This window comes from Solea solea, chromosome 11, assembly GCF_958295425.1.
Source record: "Solea solea chromosome 11, fSolSol10.1, whole genome shotgun sequence".
Classification (NCBI taxonomy): domain Eukaryota; kingdom Metazoa; phylum Chordata; class Actinopteri; order Pleuronectiformes; family Soleidae; genus Solea; species Solea solea.
Window position 1 is genome coordinate 25,319,044 of NC_081144.1, and position 22,940 is coordinate 25,341,983.

The following is a 22,940-nucleotide window of genomic DNA, read 5'->3' on the forward strand; positions in this document are numbered from 1 at the left end:
TCCTGTTTCGGATAACTGACTTCCTGTTGGGAGGTCATGGCTTGATTGGTCAATGTACGGCGAAGTTACAGGCCACTTCCTGTTTCGTGGCAAATGGTCAAAATTCCCTTTTGAATCTGTAAGACCTTTTGGTAACTTTTCATCTTTGATGTCATTTGACACATTTGTGTGACACGTTTGCACCAAGTGTTGTTACATTTGGTGGAACTGAAGTTCGGCTTTGCCAAAATTCCGATGGTTGCCGTGCCGTTTAAACATTTTTTAAAGTGTTAAATTAGAGTTAAATAAGTCGATTTTTTTTGTTTATTATTTCTGTTTAAATAACTGATTTTCTGAAGTTTGTAAACTGCTCACTCTCCCACACCAAAGGCCAGAGAGAAAATCAATGATTTTAACGTCACACACACAGGAGTTGTTGATCCACTGCTGCCTCCATCACTAAGTTCAAATGTCTTATTAAGCAAATTCTGTGTTTGAAATCCTTTGTTCAGACTGACCTCAGTGACACAAAGTGACCACACGAGGCAGCAGAGGAGCAGCAGCTCCTGTGTCCCCGCAGTTGAAATCACTGACTTTCCTGTAGGAAAAGTCTGTCTCACAGTGAGATAAAGACATGAACATGTTCTTAAGACATCGCAGACTTAAACTGACGTAGATTTTATTCACTGAATCTTCTGTTAAGTGGCTAAACTCAGTTAGTTGGACAGAGTGAGGGATCCTCCTGTTTTCAGAACCTCACACACACACATTTCAAACAATCTATTTCAACTATCCTCGTAAAACCACAGTCTAAGTGTGAGTCAGTGTGTGTTCAGGCGCTGGGTGTGTCCGGCATGACAGCATGAACACGTCCATCTTAGTTATCAGCAGAACATCGCAGCACAGCAGCTCTATATAAGATCTATTAATGACGGGGAATCCTGGTGAAGCGCAGAGCTCAGTGCCGTGGAGGCCGACAGCGTCACCGCAGTCACAGACAGTCACTGACAGTCACAGACAGTCACTGTCCGCTGTGTTTGACCTCTGTCGCGGGTCATGTGCTCTGACCTTGTCGCAGGATTTTCAGCTGATTCAGCTGACTATTTACTAAACAGTCGCTGCTCACGAGTAGCGTTTTCTTCCTCGACACTAATTGTGGAGTTCAATCCGGCTCTAAGATGTGGAAAAGTGACCTCTGGTGGCCGTGTGGAGGATGACACACGACAAACAAAGTCAATGCAAAGGTGAGAATTGACAAAGATTGTGTTTCTCACCTCAGTTAACATTTATGTTTCATTGTTTCATTTGAAACTGAGGACTTATGAGGACGAGGGCTGAGTAGCAATCAAACATTTTCGATACCTGTATCAATACCGATACTTTCATTTCGATACTGGTTCCTGGTCGATACTTTTTTCGATACCAGTTTTCTAAAAATTACACAATATGGTAAAAATCCATCCTTAGTTTTTATTTTTCAGTTTTAACATTTTTACACTCAATGCAGGTTTTTTTTTTTTACATAAAAAGAAATGAACTACAAATTATTTTCAGTGCAAAAAGAACAATCGCAAAAAAGTGACAAGTCATTTTCACTTAAGATCTCACAGAAACTTACAGAGGTAAAATCAATGTCTTATCATCTCCCTATTTGACATTAGAACATAAAACATAACAATAACATGGTTGTATTATTATTACTCAAAAACCATAATCTATGATAATCTAGGCTTAACTGGTCAACAATAGCAACCGTTTACTCACCTCCACTGTAGAAACGGGTGAAAACCTTTAACAATAAAGTTGTGACTGTGGCACTCGTCTTATTTTTCTTTACTCATTTTCTTTTTCTGACCTCTTCCTCCTCCTCACACCAGGGTCAGAGGTCACTGTGAGGACAAGATAAACATAACAGTGAGCTGTTTAACAGGCTCCACTTTATCAGTTACTGTCTATATTCAGTTAGCTTTTCATTTAGTGAGCTATATAGCCATAACATAAAACTACACACTCATATCTGCAGTAACACGTAAACTCACCTGTTGAAACCCCGACACAGCGCCGTCAGAACTGTGGAGTCTGGTGGTGGTTTTAAATCTGGCCGGATGGTGGTGGAACAGGTGGATGTCTGCGCTCCGCTCTTCTTACATTCAAATACTAAGCAACTTCCTGCTCTGAGGAAATATGTCGTGTTGCCGAACCTTAGTGGCGATATCTATTTTACAAATATTGCGTGTATTACTTTTGTTGAAATGGAGCCACACTTTGTCCTCGTGGCATTTTTAGCAGCTTCGTCACGAGTCACAACACACTTACAAAGACAGGACTGGTCAGCACCTAATGAGACTGGTATACATTTCATGAGGACTTACAAGCACTTGTCACAGCTTATGAGGACTTGTGAGCACGTGTGAGGATGTATGAAGACTCGTAAAAGAGGATGACGAAGCTGGCGAGGACTGATGAGGACTTCAAGGTTCCTCCTTACATTAAGACTGGAGAGTTTTCTCTGGTTGGAAAGTGATTGTGGATGTGGTCTTCTGTGTGGTCCTTGTCCCTGGTCCTCACACCTTTCATGGACCTGCTCTGCCTTTTCTGTGTCTAACACACACACACACACACACACACACACACACAGACGGACTCTGGCCTCCTTCAGCCTTTGACTAAGTGCAACTTTCCTTTCAGAAATAATCCTGAATGATTAGAATGTATCAGCACAGAAATCAATTGGATTAGTGAGGAAAAGTCCAGTGCCGTGTAAATCTCACCTTTATCCCTCGTTCACCTCGACACAACCTTTAAGACCAAACTTCTCCTCCGTCTGACGAGAAGGTGCTCCACTCTGTTATTGTTTACGAAGAGAAAGCGAAGAGGTCAAGTTCACAGAGAGAGAGAGAGAGAGAGAATGTGTTCCAGCTCCAGCCTCATGAGACAGAACATAACTCAGCTGTGTTTGTGCTTCCCTAATTCCTTCTGATTTAACAGAAAACTGTGAGTGGAGCTGCAGCGCAGAGAATATTCACCAGGGCTTAGTTTTCACAAACCTCTGCCCACTCCACACTCAGTGTGTGTGTGTGTGTGTGTGTGTGTGGAACTACAACATAAAGAGATTATTTTCAGGTATTGGGATTTAATTACAAGGTGTTGTGAAGTGAAGTTTTTTTGTGTGTCTTTGTCTGATGCAGTGACGCAGGCGTTTGTATATAATGAAGCATTTCTACAGTCTGATTATATAAAGAGCGACATGAAACTGAATTCAGGGGGATGTTTTCCCTTGTGCGTACCTTGTCCAGCTTTGCTTCGTGTCCTGTCTTCCCTGATTGTTGCCCCGCCCTCATAAATTCCACCTGTGTCTTGTTTGTCTCACCTGTGTTTGATTGTCCCCGCCTCCTCAGTGTCTTTTGTCCCCGCCTCCTCGATGTCTGTGTTGGTTCCCTTTGGTCCATCCATTGCTTGATTTGAATTTTTTTCTTTGAAGAATGATCCACATGTTGGATTTGGCAGAGGTTTTTATGCAGGTCAGGGTCCAGGACGAGGACTGCTGGGGTCCACTGGGGACTGGGTGCCTTGCTCAGCGGTACCACTGTGGCGCACTGTTTTAACATTTCACTACCGATATCTAACAGCAGTTCAGTTGCAGATATCTGTGAGTGAACTGCAGATAGTTCAGGATATCTTTAATTCTTTAGACGATATCTACACTTTCCTCTGTAGATATCTTTAATTAAGTTTCCCATTGTCACAACGATGTTGTAGATATCCGTCTGTCTGTAACTGTAGCAAATGTTAAAACTGCTCGCCATCGTACACCAGCCCTTGACCTCGCGGGGACTCGAACTGGCAACCCGTCGGTCACAAACCCAGTTCTCTTTCTGCTTGGCTGTGGGTTGCCATGTATGCCCCAAGATCTTCACTTTATCCAAACAATCAGCCTCACATTTGACCACCACAGGCCATTTCCTCCACGTCAGTGATTGTGAAGCTGTGACCAAAGATTTATGAAGAACCAAACCAAAGTAGGACTTCACAGTTACCTCGTCTTGTCGCAGGTTGAAGCTGATTTTGCTTGAGAATATTACGACTTTATTCTTGTAATAATGTGACTTTTTTTCCCCCAGTAACATTATTATTTTATTTCTTCTGTATGATCTTGTTCAATGCCAGATGAGGTGGCTCAGGGCACCTGGTTAGGATGCCTCCTGGACGCCTCCCTGGTGAGGTTTTCCGGGCACGTCCCACTGGAAGGAGGCCTCAGGGGAGACCCAGGACTCGCTGGAGAGACTCTGTCTCTCGGTTGGGAATGCCTCGGGATTCCTCCGGAAGAGCTGGACGATGTAGCCGGGGAGAGAGAAGTGTGGGCTTCTCTGTTCAAGCTGCTAACCCCACAACCTGACCTCGGGTAAGTGGTAGAAAATGGATGGAGAGATGGATGGATGTTCTTGTTCAAGAGTGAGGGAGAATCGGAGCAGTGCGAGCGGTATTGCGTGTTCTGGACACGTCCAAATGTCCAAGGACTAGGTGGAGAGATTATATCTCCTCGCTGGCCAGGGAGAACCTGGGGATCCCCCAACCAGAGTTGGACGATGTGGCCAGGGAAGGGAAGTGCCTCCTGCTAGAGCTGCTACCCCCATGGACGGACTGACGGACAGATGGACAGCCCTGATAATCCATTGTAGTGAGGACATTTTGATCTTGTGAGAACATTTTGGGAACGCGAGGACATTTTGTTTAGTCCTTACAACTTTAAAGGGCTTTTTTGGGGGTGGGTTAGGGTACTGATCTGGTTTCATGGTTTGGGTTAGTACTGAGTTTAGGTTAAGGGTTAGTGTTAGATATTTAGTTGCGATGGTTAAGTTTCAGGTAAGCATGTAAGAATGCATTATATCTGTAAATGTGAGTGTGTACTTGTGTACGTGTGTATTTGCATCTTTGTATCTTTGTGAGGTCGACACATACAAACCTATCACACAACTGTAAAGGGCTTCTTTCAGGGTTAAGACCTGGTTTTAGGGCTGGAATTAAGTTTAAGTTAAGGGTTAGGCATTTAGTTGTCATGGTTAGGGTTAGGGTAAGGGGTTAGAGAATGCATTATGTCTGTATAAGAATGTGTGTGTGTGTGTGTGTGTGTGTTTCTGAAAAGCAGCTTAGCATCAACAGCCACTTTGAGGTAAACACTGGAGCTGTTTTCTCAGGCTTTTTGACAAATTACCCACATGCGACAGCTAACACTAATAATTCTAATACTTTCAATTCCGACAGGGATTTTTTTTCCTGATTTTTGTTTCCTGGTGTGTTTGTGGGACTGGAATCTCAGCTGAATCCACTCTGGTGTTCTGAAGTCGGCGAGGAGGAAAAAATAACCACAAATTGTTGACTGCGATCAAGTTTGACGAGGCATTCAGGAACCAAGCAGAAACATCAGAGATTTTAAATGTCCAGGCCTGAGGACGACCTGAAACGTGTGGGAACAAAAGGTAAAGATGATACAATGTACAGTGTGTGTGTGTGTGTGCTGTCAAAGCACTCCCGTCTCTTACACATGTGGTTCATATTTAACCACACACATTCTCCCACATTCTTTTCTTTTTTCTCTCGCTTTAACATTCGGCCTCAGGTGCCACACGACAAATATTTAAACAAGCACATGTTGAAAGATGAGACGGTGTCATAGATTTGCGCTACTTTGTGACGTAAACATGTCATTTTGCAGCTTGACGTAACAAAAAAAGGATTAAAGTAGAAATATATGTTCCTGTTTGCCGTAGCCCTCGCCTCCTTTTGAATTTGCGAGACCTTTTGGTAACTTTTCATCGTTGATGTGTCGTAGTACAAATTGACACTTTTTTTTAAGTTGGTGAGATCAACGCACGGGCGTCTTCATTTACCGAACGTGCAAATTGGACAACAAAATTCAAAATGGCTGACTTCCTGTTGAGTTGAGGCCATAGTCCCAATAGACTTTTTTGTTTGTCTCGGGATATGACATGTTTCCACCAAGTTGTGAAATTTAGTGCAACTTAGTTTTGGCTTTGTCCTACTGGGTTTCACCTATGGGGGCGCTACTGAGGCATTTTGCACCTTTTTTACATATTACCCTTACTTTATGAAATTTTGCGGCAGTTCTGATTTGCGTGCCAATTTTCGTCCGATTTCACCATTGTTTAGTGCCTCAAAAAATGCAATCGTTGCCAGAGAACAAAGAATAATTTCAGGAATTCCAATAAGATCAATAATAACGAGTGAAGAAAGAGGTGACTAAAATAACCAATGGCAAAATTTGAATGCAGTAGCTGCTGATTGCCCAGAGAGGGCAGTAGATACTATATATTATTTATTTGATGAACTGGTTGATGGGTTTAGTGACATGTTAATATCATTAATTATAATTATATAACGAGTTATTTTATTTATTGATCGATTTTTGCCTCATAATGTGTTTTTTATCGTGATATTTATGTCATTACTTACAAAAACAAAGACTTTTATTTTCATTTATTTTTTGGTTTGAGTTTTTTATTTTGTGCTTTTATTTTGACACATGGTCGTCTCCTGATGACCTGCCCACCCTCATCACTCTCACCTGTGTCTCGTGGTCTCTCAGGTGTGTCCTCATTGTGTCCTGTTCCCTGTGGTATTGATTTTTTTTTTAACTTAAGTCACAATTTGCCAATGTTTTAAGTCATAATTTGTGTTTAACGTCCAAAAAAACCTGTCACTATAATATATGTCAATATCTATATGTATTGGGTTTTATTTTGAGATTCAGATTAAGCTTTGGGCCACATAAAGGTTTGGGCCGGCCCTGTTCACCTTTATATACATACTGTATACTGTACATATGTATACAAATGTTGAGCACATAATTAGTGGACATTTTAAGTCATATTTGTGTTTAATGTCCTCAAAAAACCTGTCTGATAAAGTTTGTAATCTGCTCTGTCCAATGAGAGACAGCAGCTCTCAGCACTCATCCCTCCCTCATCTCTCTCCCTCTCTCTCCCTCTCTCTCCCTCAGCTCTGACTCTGTCCTCTGATAAAGCAGAGCTCCGGTGTGGATCATCTCAGCGCGCGCGCACTCTCTGAGCAGCATCTGTTCCAGCCTCTGTCTTCACATCACTTTGTGTGTGTTACAGTGTTACAGTGTGTGTGTGTGTGTGTGTGTGTGGGTTAGAGTATTAAAGTGTGTGTGTGTGTCTGTGTGTAAAGGTGTGTGTGAAGCGGACACTTGTTGTTCTGTCGTCAGGTAAACGCAGACGCTCTGGCTCAGTCTGGTGCGCACATGGCACCTTGGACGCAGCGCGCGCGCAGCATGGAGCCTCGCGCTGGAGAATCAAAGCTGCTGAACTAAACTTTTTTTTTTTTTTTTTTTTTTTTTAAACATTTTGGGGGCTTTTTTGTGGAAGGTTGAAAAGGAAAAAAAGAGCGCAGAGTGATCCATGTTGCGGTTAAAGCACATTCTGAGCCTCCGGGCGCCGCGGACGCGGAGCTGCGCTTCCCCGGGAGTCAGACTCTCATCCCGGGCTCCTTCGTGCCAAAGCCCTGGTGCCAGCTCGAGGATTTACTGTGCGTGTTTGCTGCTGCTGCTGCTGCTCACACCGCGCGTGGACTCTTCATGGTGGTGAGTCTTCATCATCATCATCACCATCATCACAAGCTTCTTTATTTTATTTTGAAACAATTATTATGATATTTATAATCATTTAGAGTCTAGACTGTTTCTGAGCCTTTAATCCTCGACCTGTCATGGAGTTGAACTCGAATCTCTAAATCTCATGATTTTAAACCATTTTCCAAAAAAACACATTCCAATTATTTCACAGCGAAATATTTTTTCCATTAAATAAGGATTTGTATCCTTTAATTTATTGAAGCAGAAAGTTTTCCTCACATTAAAATTAAAATGATTAGGCTTTTTTCTTTTTTAAATTGAATTTATTTAAAAAACACACTTTCTTTTAAAGTTAAAGCAAAAATCCAGTTAAATGAGAATAAATAAGCTTTATTTGATTATGACTTAGTTTCTTCTTGTTTCAGTGTGTTATACTAATAAAGTGATAAACGCAGTTTATGAGTGCTGCTGTTGACTGAATGTGTGTGTTCAGCTCAGCTGGAGACAAGTCATTAATTCACCAGGTACACACAGGCGCACGCGCACACACACACACACACACTAATAACTTCACTTAAATACCACACAGTCAGTCATGTAGATCATAGATGAGAGGGAACCAACGATCTCACTGCCCAAAAACATACATGAAATGATGTGTGTGTGTGTGTGTGCGTGTGTTCTACACCTCAGATATTATTATTATGGGATGTCCCATTTGCTTAAAAGGGGAAAAAAAGTAAAAAGAAAAGTTTTAGTTTTGTTGCATTTGCACCAGTTGGTGGACGGTGTCATGATTACAAGCACTTTGAATTATCTAATGACATGGTTCTCACACTGTGGTACATGTACCACCAGTGGTACATGAGCTTCCTCTGGTGGAAAAGAAAATCATGAATACTGTTCGACTGTATAAACCAGGGTATATGATCAAAGAGGAGCTGAGGAACAAAATAAAACATCTTATCTCTGAGAGGTATATGTGAGGAAGAGGATGATGATGAGAGGAGAAATCTGCCTCGCTCTGTTTACACTGCTGTATTTTAACGTTTTGCTGAGAGACATCAATATTTTCTCATCTGGTAAAGTGTCAAAAGCATCTTAAATAAATCATGACGCGGCAAAAACATCACACAAACGTCATCATAAAGTGAGACGTACTGTATATGACGTTAGGAAACAAATAAGGTGTCCGGTATGACCTAAAAAGATGAGGCCCAAAAAAACCTGTAAAGTATGACATCCAAAAATGTTTTTATTTATTATATGACTGATTTTATTTATAATGCAGCGAAAAATATCACAAAACATCAGGCAAAGCTCAAGGATCACAAAATGTTAAAAATGTCACAATAAGTCGATTCAAATGGGCAGAAATCGTTATTGAGCTAATTCTGTAGCAGCTACTGAGGCTAAAGCTGCTCAAATCGCACGTAGATGCCGTAGTATCTGGCTACATTAGCTGCTAACGTCAAACATCACTGTCACAGTATCTGGCTACATTAGCTGCTAATGTCAAACATCACTGTCATAGTATCTGGCTACATTAGCTGCTAATGTCAAACATCACTGTCACAGTATCTGGCTACATTAGCTGCTAATGTCAAACATCACTGTCACAGTATCTGGCTACATTAGCTGCTAACGTCAAACATCACTGTCACAGTATCTGGCTACATTAGCTGCTAACGTCAAACATCACTGTCACAGTATCTGGCTACATTAGCTGCTAATGTCAAACATCACTGTCACAGTATCTGGCTACATTAGCTGCTAATGTCAAACATCACTGTCACAGTATCTGGCTACATTAGCTGCTAACGTCAAACATCACTGTCACAGTATCTGGCTACATTAGCTGCTAACGTCAAACATCACTGTACTAGTATCTGGCTACATTAGCTGCTAACGTCAAAAATCACTGTCACAGTATCTGGCTACATTAGCTGCTATTGTCAAACATCATTGTCACAGTATCTGGCTACATTAGCTGCTAACGTCAAACATCACTGTCACAGTTTCTGGCTACATTAGCTGCTATTGTCAAACATCATTGTCACAGTATCTGGCTACATTAGCTGCTAACATCAAACATCCCTGTCCCAGTATCTGGCTACATTAGCTGCTAATGTCAAACATCACTGTCACAGTACCTATTCGGCTACATTAGCTGCTAATGTCAAACATCACTGTCACAGTGTCTGGCTACATTAGCTGCTAATGTCAAACATCACTGTCACAGTATTCGGCTACATTAGCTGCTAATGTCAAACATCACTGTCAGAGTATCTGGCTACATTAGCTGCTAACGTCAAACATCACTGTCACAGTATCTGGCTACATTAGCTGCTAACGTCAAACATCACTGTCACAGTTTTAAGATACATTAGCTGCTAACGTCAAACATCACTGTTACAGTATCTGGCTACATTAGCTGCTAACGTCAAACATCACTGTCACAGTATCTGGCTACATTAGCTGCTAACGACACAATTTCTGACAAAAGTAGCAGCTAATATCAAACAAGAAGGTTTTAGGTGTCGAGCTGCAGGAGATGCAAATGTAAACTTTAAACATCAAGTATCTGGCTGTATTAGCTGCTATTGCCGCGGCGTGTGGCTACATTAGCTGCTACTGTCTAATGCGTATGCTACAGTACCTAGCTAGTTTAGCTGCTAATGTCAAACACTGATGTGGTTACTGTAGCTGCAGTAGCTGTTGCTGTAGCTAACATCCCTAGCAGCTGTTAGCTGCTCCTGACATAAAAATTAGCATGTTTAATTCATTCAAACTTCATTCTGGTGAATGACCATAATCTGGATTATCATAAACAGGGTAAATAAATAATCTTAGTCTGCTTCAAAGCAGAATTTTAAGATGATTGCAGTCACATCACGAGAGCGTGTTGTTTCAGACTCGTGGATGCAGATTTACGCTGCTATAAAACCTACGATTCACAGAGAGAAAATTAAGTGTGACTCGCTGCTCTGGCTTTTTTTTCCTCCTTTGATGAGCACTCTCGTCTTCCTTCTCCTCCTCCTCCTCCTCCTCCTCTGGGGAGCAGGGAGCCTCTCCACCAGCCTCGTAAAACACGACCACACAGCTAACGCTCCCCGTGACCTCGGCAAAGAAGATCTCACGAGATGGAGATCAGGGTTTTTTAAGCGTGTTTTGGAAAAGTATGTGATGTTGATTCTGTAAAGAAAATCAGAGACTGGAGGAAGTGATCAGGGACAGCGAGGACAGAGAGGGACGCCGTCTTGGTTTGACAGGGTTATTGGAGACGTCGGACTCCTCTGATCTCTGATTTATGACGTGATCTCTCTCTCTCACACACACACAGACACACACACACAGGTCCTGTGGGGAGAGGTTAAGTGCTTATTTATTTGGAGAGCAGAGTAAATGGTTTCCACTCTCCTCCTACTCACAAAAACCTTAAACTGTTAAGTGAACTGTGACTCATATAGGACTGTTACTGCCACTCACCACCTCTGAGTGAGTGTGTATGTGTGTGTGTGTGAGGGCACTTACAGTTTATCTATTTAGCTGTAAGTCACTGCATCACACTGTAATCCAGTTCCAGTGCAGATTAGGGATGGAGCGATCTGGTTTTAGCCACTTAAAAAAAAAGGTCTGGCCTCATAAAATCTACACCAGCTTATGTCGATGATATATTTAAATAAACTATAGACTTCTTTGACCTGGAAACTGAGGGTAAACCGACAAACTCTCCCACACCAAACCCCAGAGAGAAAACCAGTGATTTAAACATCTCAGCACACAGGAGTTGTTGATCCACTGCTGCCTCCGTCACTCAGTTTAAATGTCTGATTTTGTGAAATTCGGCTTTTAAAATCTTTCATTCAGATTGACACAAAGTGACCACACGAGGCAGCAGAGGACCAGCAGCTCCTGTGTCCCCGCAGCTTAAATCACTGACTTTGGTGTGGGAGAGTGAGTGGTTTTCAAACTTCAGTTGGATAAGTGAGATAAAGATGTGAACATGTGACGTAGATATCGTTGACATTTCTGCACTAATATCATGATTTATGAGGATAACTGTGACGTGAAACCACCGGGCACTCTCTGGTGTTCCCCGCATCCTCAGGTACATCGGTGCTCTCGGGGCCCGCGTCATCTGCGACAACATTCCAGGTTTGGTGAACAAGCAGCGGCAACTGTGCCAGCGTCACCCGGACATCATGCAGGCCATCGGCGAGGGAACCAAGGAGTGGATCAGGGAGTGCCAGCACCAGTTCAGACACCACCGCTGGAACTGCAGCACGCTGGACCGCGACCACACCGTGTTCGGACGCGTCCTGCTACGCAGTAAGTCCACGTGTGTCCACGTCTCTGCAGCTGATGCAGCCGTGAGATCTGAGCCATGAGTGTTTTGGATGTGGGAAAAAAACCAAAAACACGTCTTAATCCAGCTGCAGTCGATTAAACGATGAGTCGTGGAGCTTTTTCTTTTTCTTTCATCTTTGAGTGACAGCAAAGTCCTTCGAGGAAACTGGCAGCAATTTTGGCAACTCAGGCTGCAAAATTTCCAGAATCTTTCCTTGGGAACTGTAGTTCAGGAATTTTGGGAAAAAAATACCCCAAATGGGAAACTTTCCATGCCTTGAATGTTTTAAAAAATTGCCCTTAAATAGACATGGGTCACTGAAAGAGCTTGAATTTTTTGCAGGAAAGACATGAAGTTGATATTTCGGTAAATGTCTCCAGCCACTGGTGTCCCCTTAAGGGTTCTCATGGCTCCTTTAAGGCCTAAGTTTTTGAATTTGAACATTGTTTTTCAAGGCCCTTAAAAGTTATTGAATTCTGACAGAATTCGATTCTGTGCAAGAAAGAAGTGAAGTTGATATTTCCTTGTCCTTGTATTTGAGGGAATTGGTTCTGGAAAGTGCTCGAAAAGTGCTTGAATTTGATGTCAATCAAGGTGTGGGAACCCTGTATGAAGTAAGTGGGTATTTTAATCCCCATGTTCACATAAAAACAATCATATTTATGGGGATTATTGATCAGAGTCGTGGTTTAAGTTTCGGTTGAGGATTTTCAGAGGGTTTTCAGATCTCAGTGTGGGACCAGGACTCAGGAGACGTCTTTAAAAACCTCCAAACTCTTCCTTTAAAGTACATGAAGACATTTGTCTGTGGAAAAGTGAGGAAAGTGTCCTCAGTTTGTTATTCATGTGTGTGTGTGTGGCTAATGATGCATGGAAAGAAGTAGCAGATATGTAGATACAAGCTGTGTGCGTGTGTGTGTGCGTGCGTGCGTGGGTGTGTGTGTGTGTGCGCGCTTGTGTGTGTGTGTGGTGCAGAGGAATAAACAGTAATGTAGATGTAAATATTTAGAGATATTCTCACTGTCAGACAAACAGCGCAGGTTTGAACGATGACCAGCAGTGTCATCCTCCTCCTCCTCCTCCTCCTCCTCCTCCTCACTCCCCCATACACACACTCCACCCTCCTCACCCTCCTCACCCTCACAGAGCAGACGGGACATTCCAGTGACGGGGAGAAAAGGCAGCTTCAGATCAGAGTGTTGTTCTTCTGCTGCACACTTGGGAGATTCACCATCATGTTCTATGACTTCATAGAACATGAAAAAATCCAATAAAAAAAACTTTTAAAAAAGGAAGAACCAGACACAAAGATGTGCGGCCATCTGCCCAGACAGGTTGGGGTGAAAGAAGAAATGGGGGACAGAGAAAGGACAATAGGGAGGTGAGGTAGAGACAGGAGAGAAAAACCTGGAGTTCACAACCTGAACTTTATTCCCGTTAGTGTCCACAAATTCCTGTAAATTCCCATGAAAATTCACGTGTGACCAAAGACCTGCAGGCAAAAGATTATCGGCCCAAACACTCACGATATATCGGCGAAAAGTCTAATATCGTGCATCCCAGTGTTATAATGTACTCACTCACTCACCCACTCACACGCACAAATAGAAGAGCAGAGCCACTTTATCTAGTATAATATGAAGTGTTTCCTTCTCTGTCTAACAGGCAGTCGCGAGGCGGCCTTCGTCTACGCCATCTCGTCGGCAGGCGTGGTGTACGCGCTGACCCGCGCCTGCAGCCAGGGGAAGCTGAAGACGTGTCACTGCGACCCACACAAGCGCGGGCGAGCCAGCGACGAGCGGGGGGACTTCGACTGGGGCGGCTGCAGCGACAACATCAACTACGGCATCAAGTTCGCCAAAGCCTTCATCGACGCCAAAGAGAGGACGGTGCGAGACGCGCGAGCGCTCATGAACCTGCACAACAACCGCTGCGGCAGAACTGTGAGTCCACCACAGTCCATGCAGAGTCACTTTGTCTGAGCCAGTTTTCAAAACACGGAAGTCACAAAATAAGACATTTAGTGATGGAGGCAGCAGTGGATCAACAGCTCCTGTGTGTGTGTGTGTGTGATGTTAAAATCACTGATTTTATCTCTGGACTTTGGTGCAGGAGAGTGAGTGGTTTACAAACGTCAGTTTCCTGTGGGAAAAGTCCTATATATTCATATGTAAGAATATAAAGATTGTGTTTTTGCGTGTGTGTTCAGGCCGTGAAGCGATTCATGAAGCTGAAGTGTAAATGTCACGGTGTGAGCGGCTCCTGCACGCTGCGCACGTGCTGGATGGCCATGTCGGACTTCAGGAAGACCGGCGACTACCTGAGGAGGAAATACAACGGCGCCATCGAGGTGACGATGAACCAGGACGGGACGGGCTTCGCCGTGGCCAACAAAGCCTTCAGGAAGGCCACCAAGAACGACCTGGTCTACTTCGAGAACTCTCCGGATTATTGCTTACAGGACAAAGCAGCAGGTGAGAGGCGGCTCGTCGGCGTCGCGGTGATGGATCGACCTCGCTGTGTTGTGTGTATGTTTATGCATGACTAGTGTGTGTGTGTGTGTCTCCTCTGTGATGTCTGTGGAAGCTAATATCCTTGTCCCCTGAGGACACAGTGATTCCGTGACCACCTGACCTCTGTCAGTTTCTGTCAACACAACCAAACACACACACACACACACACACACACACACACACTTTATTTGTCTGCAAACCGCAGCAAATGTAAATGTTTCCTCCGCGTGAAGACGATGTGAACGCTTCATCACACACAGAGACATTTTGGACAATGCTACACTTCCAACTCTGTGTCCACCTTTCCTGCTCCACCATGACTGTGTCCCAGTGGACAAAGTGAGGACTTGGTTTGACTTTGGTGTGGAAGACAGAGCCCTGACCTTTAACCCCATCCAGCACCTTTAGGATGAACTGGAACAGAGATCGTGAGCCAGAACCTGTCTGACCTCGTCGCTGCTCGACACAATGAATGAAAACTAATTCACAGAGAAACACGACGTCCAAGACGCTCGTTAAAGTCCTGTCACTGCTGCTGTAACGCTCAGACTCTGATATATTATAATATTATAATATATTATATTATATATTATATATTATATTAGCATTGTGTACTGCAGTTACAGCTGAGTTGTGTTTGCACGTCCATGACTGTTCTCTGCTGAGGATCACAGACACGTTCAGTCGCTGAACTTCTGTTCAGTTGCAGCTTTGACCGTCACTAGTTTGTGCGTCTGTGTCGCGTCAGGCGTGATACGATGACTCCGCCCCTGTTGAGGAGGAGCTGTGAAGTTATGGAAAACAATGCGACTGATACCAAACTGAGCCGAGCTGGAACTGTCTCTCCCTCACCCTTCGTCCATCCTCCCCCCTCCTCTTCCTCACCTTAACACTGGAATCCACAGCCTCGGGACAGAAGCAGCTCACCTCTCTGTCTGTGTCTCTCTGTCTGAACTAAGCATAGCTGGAGGGCAGAGTGGGCCTCAGAGTGTGAGAGCCTGTCTGTCTGTCTGTCTGTCACGCTCCACTGTCCATTTAACCCTCTCTCACACACACACACACACACACACACAGCGGCTTCAAAGGGAGCGGTGGCTTGGGAAAGGCACTGCGACTATAGGTCGCTCTACCAACACTGCATAGTTGTGTGTGTGGGTCTGTTGTTGTACCAGCAGCTTGTTGTGACAGTTAGCTGCTCAAACATGGAGCTTCTCACACTGAACACCGGCGCTAATCTCTGTGGGGACGACACACACACACACACACACTGGCACAGAGGCTACACAAGGGTCGCACGGCGGGTGCGGTGCCAATCTCAGAAGGCGGGGTCACACCCTGGACATCGCGACGGTCATGAGAGGAACACACAACCACACGGCGCTCACAGATGATTCTGGTTGCTTTTTCTCCACAGAGCTCCCCCTACAGTTTCACATGTTTTTACGACACCACCGCAAACATTCATCCATCCATGTCCGTGTTCGTGTTCGTGTCCGTGTCGGTCGACGTCTGTTTTTCATGCTTCTGTATTTTCACTCTGGCCAAAACCTCATGATTCTGAGGATAGGTTTCCACTAACAGACAGTAGGGGGCAGTAGAGACAGAGACTAAGACACTGAACCATCTCAATGACTGTGAAGCTGTTGAATTCTGCTTGAAGGTGTTTAAAAACAATCTTTAACTGTTGACTGTAAAAGTGGAACTGTTGTGTTTTTGTGCTCTGGCGCAGGTTCTCTGGGAACAGCCGGGCGCGTCTGCAACAAGACGTCACGCGGCACCGACGGCTGCGAGGTCATGTGCTGTGGGCGGGGCTACGACACCACGCGAGTCAAGCAGATCACCAAGTGCGAGTGCAAGTTCAAGTGGTGCTGCGCCGTGGAGTGCAAGGACTGCGAGGAGGCGGTGGACGTGCACACGTGCAAGGCGCCCAAACGAGCCGAATGGCTGGACCAGACCTGAGGACACGCCCCCCATCACACCCACCCACCCTCCTGCAAAGCAGCCCCGCCCCTTTCCCCCCCCTTTTGCAGGACGTCCTGTAGAAACATGGCATTCTGGGAAAGTTTGTCCGAAAAGTGCGCTGCGTCCGGTTCCTCGTTGCATGGCTTGTCTCCTCGTCTCTGTGAAAGCACTAGAATCCAATACCCGTCAATATGAATTATTACCCATAATCCCTGTGTGTGAACGGCCCGCGAGACTGAAGCGCTGGGATCTGACGACGGAAAACCAGCGAGAACCAGTGAAAGCTGAGCGGAACTTTTCTCTGGCGCGTGGTCGGGAGTTTGCTGCTTTTGTGACGCTTTAACAGACACATGTTACATGAACTGAGCCTTCAAACATATCCAGTATTATTACAACAACATCATTTACTCACATAGTTCCTTTATCCTCGTGGGGAAAAATACACCTCTTCTTTTTCTCTTTTTTTTGGTTCTTTTTAAATTTGACCCAAAACAGTATTCACTCGGACTTTGGGGAGAAGCTTTGCGAGTGCACTTTGAGAAGTGGACGTCCGGGAGTCCGGACGCGGGACAAGCGGAGGACATGGAGACAGATGAGTAAATGCACGGATGCATTATGCAACTGTAAAAAAACAAAAAAAGTGATTTATTTAAAATGTTTAAGTGTTTCATTCCTCGCCCGCGGACGAGGCTGCACTACATGAGAGAGAGACAGAGAGAGAGAGAGAACCTGTAACCACGTACGTTAGTTTTCAGCATGTTTAAGTCCTGGATGATTCACTCAGTCACACGTAACCACAACATCAGACAGATGTCACTTCTCTGCTCTCCAGCTTGCTTGTATAACAATGTGTATATTAACCTCATCTAAACAGAAGTTCAATTGAAATATATGGTGCATTAGTACGACACTGGGATCTTTGTTTTATTCTTCCAACACACAGGAGCCGCACCACGACAGCAGCTCACTCATCAAATCATGACCCTACAGTGTAGATACACAGCTCAGATCTGTCTGCTGACCTCCTCTATGGGCCGAATGTTACATATTCCATCTTTAATCCTCGCAGAGTTGTCGCTGTGACGAGGCGTGTGTCGTCTGCATAGAGAGAAATCGTCATAAAAAGCTGGAAAATGAGTGTAAAGGGAGGGAAGCATAGCTTCGTTATCACGCTTCGTTATTTCCTCATGACAACAACAATATATGATTATTATTATTATTTCTTTGGACTTTTCAGTGTGAATGTGGTGATTGGTGGTTTACACGTATGACTCAAAGCGACACAGAAGGAACTTAAAACGTGAATCAGACGTGGTTGAACGAGTCACCTGACCATGACACACACTAATCAATGTTAGCTTCAGTCTGCGATCTCTTAGGAACATGTTCATTACGTCATGTCACTGTTGAACAGGAAATCTGAGTGTTTGTCACTTTGTAAACCACTCACAGGGATTTCAGCTGCTGGTCCTCTGCTGCCTCGTGTGGTCACTTTGTGTCACTGAGGTCATTCTGAATAAAAGATTTTATTTGAACGTAGTGACGGAGGCAGCAGTGTCTTCACATGTCTTATTTTCGGCTTTGTTCAGATTGGCCTCAGTGACACAAAGTGACCACACGAGGCAGCAGAGGACCAGCAGCTGTTTCCAGTCTTGTTATTCATGTGTGTCCCTGTCAGCCGCAGATGTTCGAGCTTCAGTCAATATGTTGTGCAGCTGTAGGTGAAGAGCACACACACACACACACACACACACTGCAGCAGAGATAAGACAATAGGCTGATTCTGTGGGTCAGAGTGGGGTGTGTTCTATCAGTGAGGGGCGGGGGGTGGGGGGGGAGTGTTTGATTAAAGGTCCGACCCAAGCCCCAACCCCTCCTGGCCTCAGCCCCCCCCCCCCCCCCATGTGGAATTCCAGGTGGTTCCCAGGCTGACGACTCGACGGCTGTAATTACCCGCGGCTGTTGATAGCCGGTGATTGGACGCGGCCGTGTCACAGAGGAGCCAGTGTGAGCTCCTGCTGGGACCACGTTTAATCAAAGGCTTCTTGGCCGACTTATCAAAGGGGAATACCTTCCCCGTAATCTCCTCTGCCTCCACTCGTCCTGCTCACTCCCTCGTTTATTCCACAGACTCCTGATGAGACACGCAGCTCAACACATTCAACTCGAAAACTCCGCGGTGAAATTTGGATCGTGCTGGCTTCTTGCTGTCGATTTGTTTGGAATCAACCTTTAAAACTTGGAGAGAGAGGGAGACTGACTCACAAGCTCCTCCCCTTCCCTGTTCCCCCTCCCCCTTCCAAACACCTGTTTCTAACTGTCCAAAATCGGTGAGAAAGGAACGTGTTTTAAAGTTGTGATATTTCAAAACAGGATGATGATGATGTGTGAGCGTCATTTACACTTTGACCATTATAGATGGATGGATGGATGGATGGATGGATGGATACATAGATAGATAGATAGATAGATAGATAGATAGATAGATAGATAGATAGATAGATAGATTTTTGACCTGAGCTGAGATAAATGTAAATTTAAATGTGTACAGAGAAATCAAAGAAATGAAATGAAACATATGAAGCAAAATGAAACATTTGCATAGAATTTAAATATGCACGGAGAAATTAGAAGTAAGCAGGAGCTTACATTATAGCACATTTTAAAGTGCTTTACAGTAAAACAGAAAGACAAAAAACACAAGCAGCAGCAGCATTAAATCTTTTAAATAGAGAAATTTAAAAGAAATAATTTTAATTTTGTGACAGAAAATCTTTATTTCTAACTCCAAAAAAACAAAAAAGCTCTTAATATACTTATTAGTTTACTGATGTAACCAAAAAACTCACATTAAAAACAAATCCAAACTGAAATGACAATAGAAATATGTTGTTAATTTTTGGTGTGGGACAGATAAGATAAGCTTTATTGTCCCTCATGAGACGATTCTAAAGACGAGTCTCAGTGTCCTGCTCCTGGATGAAGTCAAATCTACGTCAGTTTAAGTCTACAACAACATGATCACGTCTTTATCTCACCGTCAGACAGACTTTACAACAGGAAACTGAAGTTTGTAAACCGCTCACTCTCCCACACCGAAGTCCAGAGAGAAAATCTGTGGAGTCACAGGCGCTGCTGCTCCTCTGCTGCCTCGTGTGGTCACTTTGTGTCACTAAAATAAATCTGAACAAAGGATTTTAAATGCCAAATTCACTAAACAAGACATTTGAAGTGAGTGATGGAGGCAGCAGAGGATCAACAACTCCTGTGTGTGTGATGTTAAAATCAATGGCTTTCTCCCGGGACTTTGGTGCAGGAGAGTGAGTGTTTTACAGGCTTCTGCGACATTTCTGAACTTTGTGAGACAGAAGTAAAAAAGAAGCAGACGCGAGGAGGAAGCGGGCGAGTGAAACGGGGAGAGAGACGTGTATAGTGTTACTTGGACCTGGCGGGCATGTTTATCAGCAGATCTTAATCTGAGCAGAAAGAACCATGTTACCCTCAATTCATCATCGTTACTCGCCCCACCTGCCACATCTCTGACTGCTCCTCCCCCCTCCTCCCACCTCCTCCCCCCTCCTCCCGCTCCGTGCCTCTGGTACAGCCCTCCAACGTTTACCCCGGCAGTAACAGTCACGTTGGGGTGGTCCGGGGCGGTTTGGCACATATTCACATGCATGTACCTGCAGGCGAGGACACGACGCCCAGTCTCCTCCTCCTCCCCCACCAGCACCTCCTGAACTCACCCATCACCTGTCTGCTGAGACACTCAGTGTGTGTGTGTGTGTGTGTGTGTGTGCTGCGTTTAGACCTCAGGGCGAGTAGAACCTGGGATTCTGGTGAGGTCAGAGGTCAGAGGGAACGTTTCCATGGTCTGTTCTGGTCCCAGAAAACAAACACGAGCAGGGAATCATTTTATTTACTTATTATCAAGCGTCTGACTCACACACACACACACACACACACACATATAAGCAGCTTCTTAGTTTTAGAAGCTAAACAAAAACTAAGCGTTATTGTATCTTTTTTTTGTTGATTTAGGTTCAAAAGTCTGAAGAAGAAAAACAATTATTTACATCATTCTTTGTTTTATAATATCTCTCAAAAAAACAAAAGAACTTGTTGAAATGAAGCGTCTGACTCCGCTCCACTAGGTGGCACTATTTTGTGTCTTATTTCCAGATTAAGTTCAGCATCAAAAATCGCAATATATTTAGAAAGAAAAAGTGTTTGTTTTTATAATGTCTTTTTAAAAAGGGCTGTTTTTTGTACCTTTTTGATTTTGTGTTCAATGACGAGTTCTGAGCGCAGGAGGAGCGCGTTCTTCTGTCTCACCATTAGATGGCACTCATTCTTTCATTCTGACACACACACACACGGACACACACACAGACACACACTGAGTCACAGACAGCCACGAGCATCAGGGTCAAAGGTCAGACTCTTCACTGTACGAGTTGCGGGCCGCGATGTGACGAGATGTGCGTGTGTCAGTGTGTGTCAGTGTGTGTCAGTGTGTGTGTGTGTGACACTGTGAGTGTGTTTATCTGCCTCCCTGTGTGGGAATTTACAGACACACCTCGCAAGGCACAAACAATGGTGACCTGGAAAAATAGTCCAAATTCCACCAACATACCAGGGAATGTAATACACACACACACAGACACACACGGACACACACACACACACACACACACAGACAGACACACACGGACAGAGGTGTGGGAAACAGCAGAGATACAGGGTCAGGGTCAAACAGTGTCGGCCTCACACACATAGATACCAGTGAGTGATACCAGCTGACACACACTGATGCTAACACTAACAGTGATACCTGAGTGACACTGATCGATAGAAGTGAGTCGTCACACACACACACACACACACACACACACACACTGCGTCACATGACACGTGGTCAGAGCTGAACAGATCTGTGACTCTTTAAGTCGACGACATGTTCACGTCTTTATCTCACTGTCTCAAGTTTGTAAACCACTCACTCTCCTGCACCAAAGTCCAGAGAGAAAATCAGTGATTTTAACATGTCTCATTGATTCCATCACATTTGTTTTACTGCATTTGGTTGAAAGTCTCCAGATTTGTGTCATTTATTGAGTGAAAATAGAGTCAAATGTGAAAGTGTGGGAAAGTTCAATTAGGCTTGATTGAATGATCTCTGTCGTCAGAGTGTGAGGTCGAGAGCATAAACACAGATGAGATTCCTGTGCTGTTGTTTTAGTTACAGCAGCACTTTATTGTAAAATCTGCAATGATATTGTTCCCGTGGCAGCTCTGTGTAAACGTTTTTACCAGCTGTATTCTTCCATTTCACGCCGGCGTCGCGTTGTGTTTACCACTGTTTACGGAGCGACTGAGGCTACTGTGCTGTGTCCTCGCTGAGGACGTGAGGAGGACGGAGACAGAGACGGACAACGTCACAGATGTGCTGTCAACATGTGTCACCACCACAGTGGAAACTTTTCATGGGCATAGTAAGTGTAAGTGTCTTACTTTTGTTTCTCAGGAGCAGAAAGTTTAGCAATTTAGCTTGTAGTTAAACCACTCACTCTCCCACACCAAAGTCCATAGAGAAAACCAGTGATTTTAACATCACACACACAGGAGCTGTTGATCCTCTGCTGCCTCCATCACTAACTTCAAACGTCTTATTTTGTCACTTTACTGTTTGAAATCCTTTGTTCAGATTGACCTCAGTGACACAGAGTGACCACACGAGGCAGCAGAGGACCAGCAGCTAAAATGATGATGAGGCTGGCTCTGACTGCAGGGGGCGCTGACTGTGCATCAGTTCCAGTGTTTGTAGACCACGTGTGACGTGTAACAGCGATTTAACCGCGTGTGCGTGTGCGTACACACAGCGCACATACATGTGCACCATGATTTCATAAACACATACACGTCGACACACGTCCCATGTGGGATCTTTACAGTAACACCTCCAGCAGACTGCGCTCCATCAAAACACTGTCAGCAGGAGGAGGAGGAGGAGGAGGAGGAGAAGGATGCAGCAGCAGCACGGCAAGTTCTGTCCTCTGTGGCAGTGACACACTGAGGATCATTCAAACCTGCAGGCGCTCAGGTGTTTCTCTCTCGGTTCACTGTGTGTGTGTGTGTGTGTGATATGCCATCTTTCAGCTCGCCAGTGTCAGACAGTTTCTGATTAAGCTGGTGTGTCTTCTTCTTCTTCTACCAGCTTCGATTATTTCCAGGTCAAAGGTCGGGGACAGCAACTGTAGGACATGTGCAAAGTCCAGCTGAAGGTAAACGTTGAATAATTTGACTTTAATAGTTTTAAATTATACTCTGAATAAGAAGAAGAACAACAATTCCCTGAAATAAGGCTTAACAAAAGTCACAGATTAAATTCAGCTCATTTAAGGAAAGAGAGACGAATAAATATTTAAAATTTATGAGCTAGTTTTAAATATTCTAGTCAAGCAAAATTTCTTAAAGTCGCAGGCAGATTATTTTTGCTAAATAAATGTAAGAATATTTGTCT

The 22,940-nt window shown here is 44.2% G+C and overlaps 1 protein-coding gene across 1 annotated transcript; it reads left to right on the plus strand.

Annotated features, from left to right (window-relative positions):
- Positions 1-7,027: 7,027 nt before the first annotated feature.
- On the plus strand, positions 7,028-17,327 carry LOC131468927 (protein Wnt-2b-A). The gene is made up of 5 exons (XM_058643640.1): positions 7,028-7,600; positions 11,703-11,923; positions 13,608-13,885; positions 14,152-14,416; positions 16,185-17,327. The coding sequence occupies exons 1-5, from the start codon at positions 7,419-7,421 to the stop codon at positions 16,412-16,414; spliced, it is 1,176 nt and encodes a 391-aa protein (XP_058499623.1). The 5' UTR covers positions 7,028-7,418; the 3' UTR covers positions 16,415-17,327.
- Positions 17,328-22,940: the final 5,613 nt, after the last annotated feature.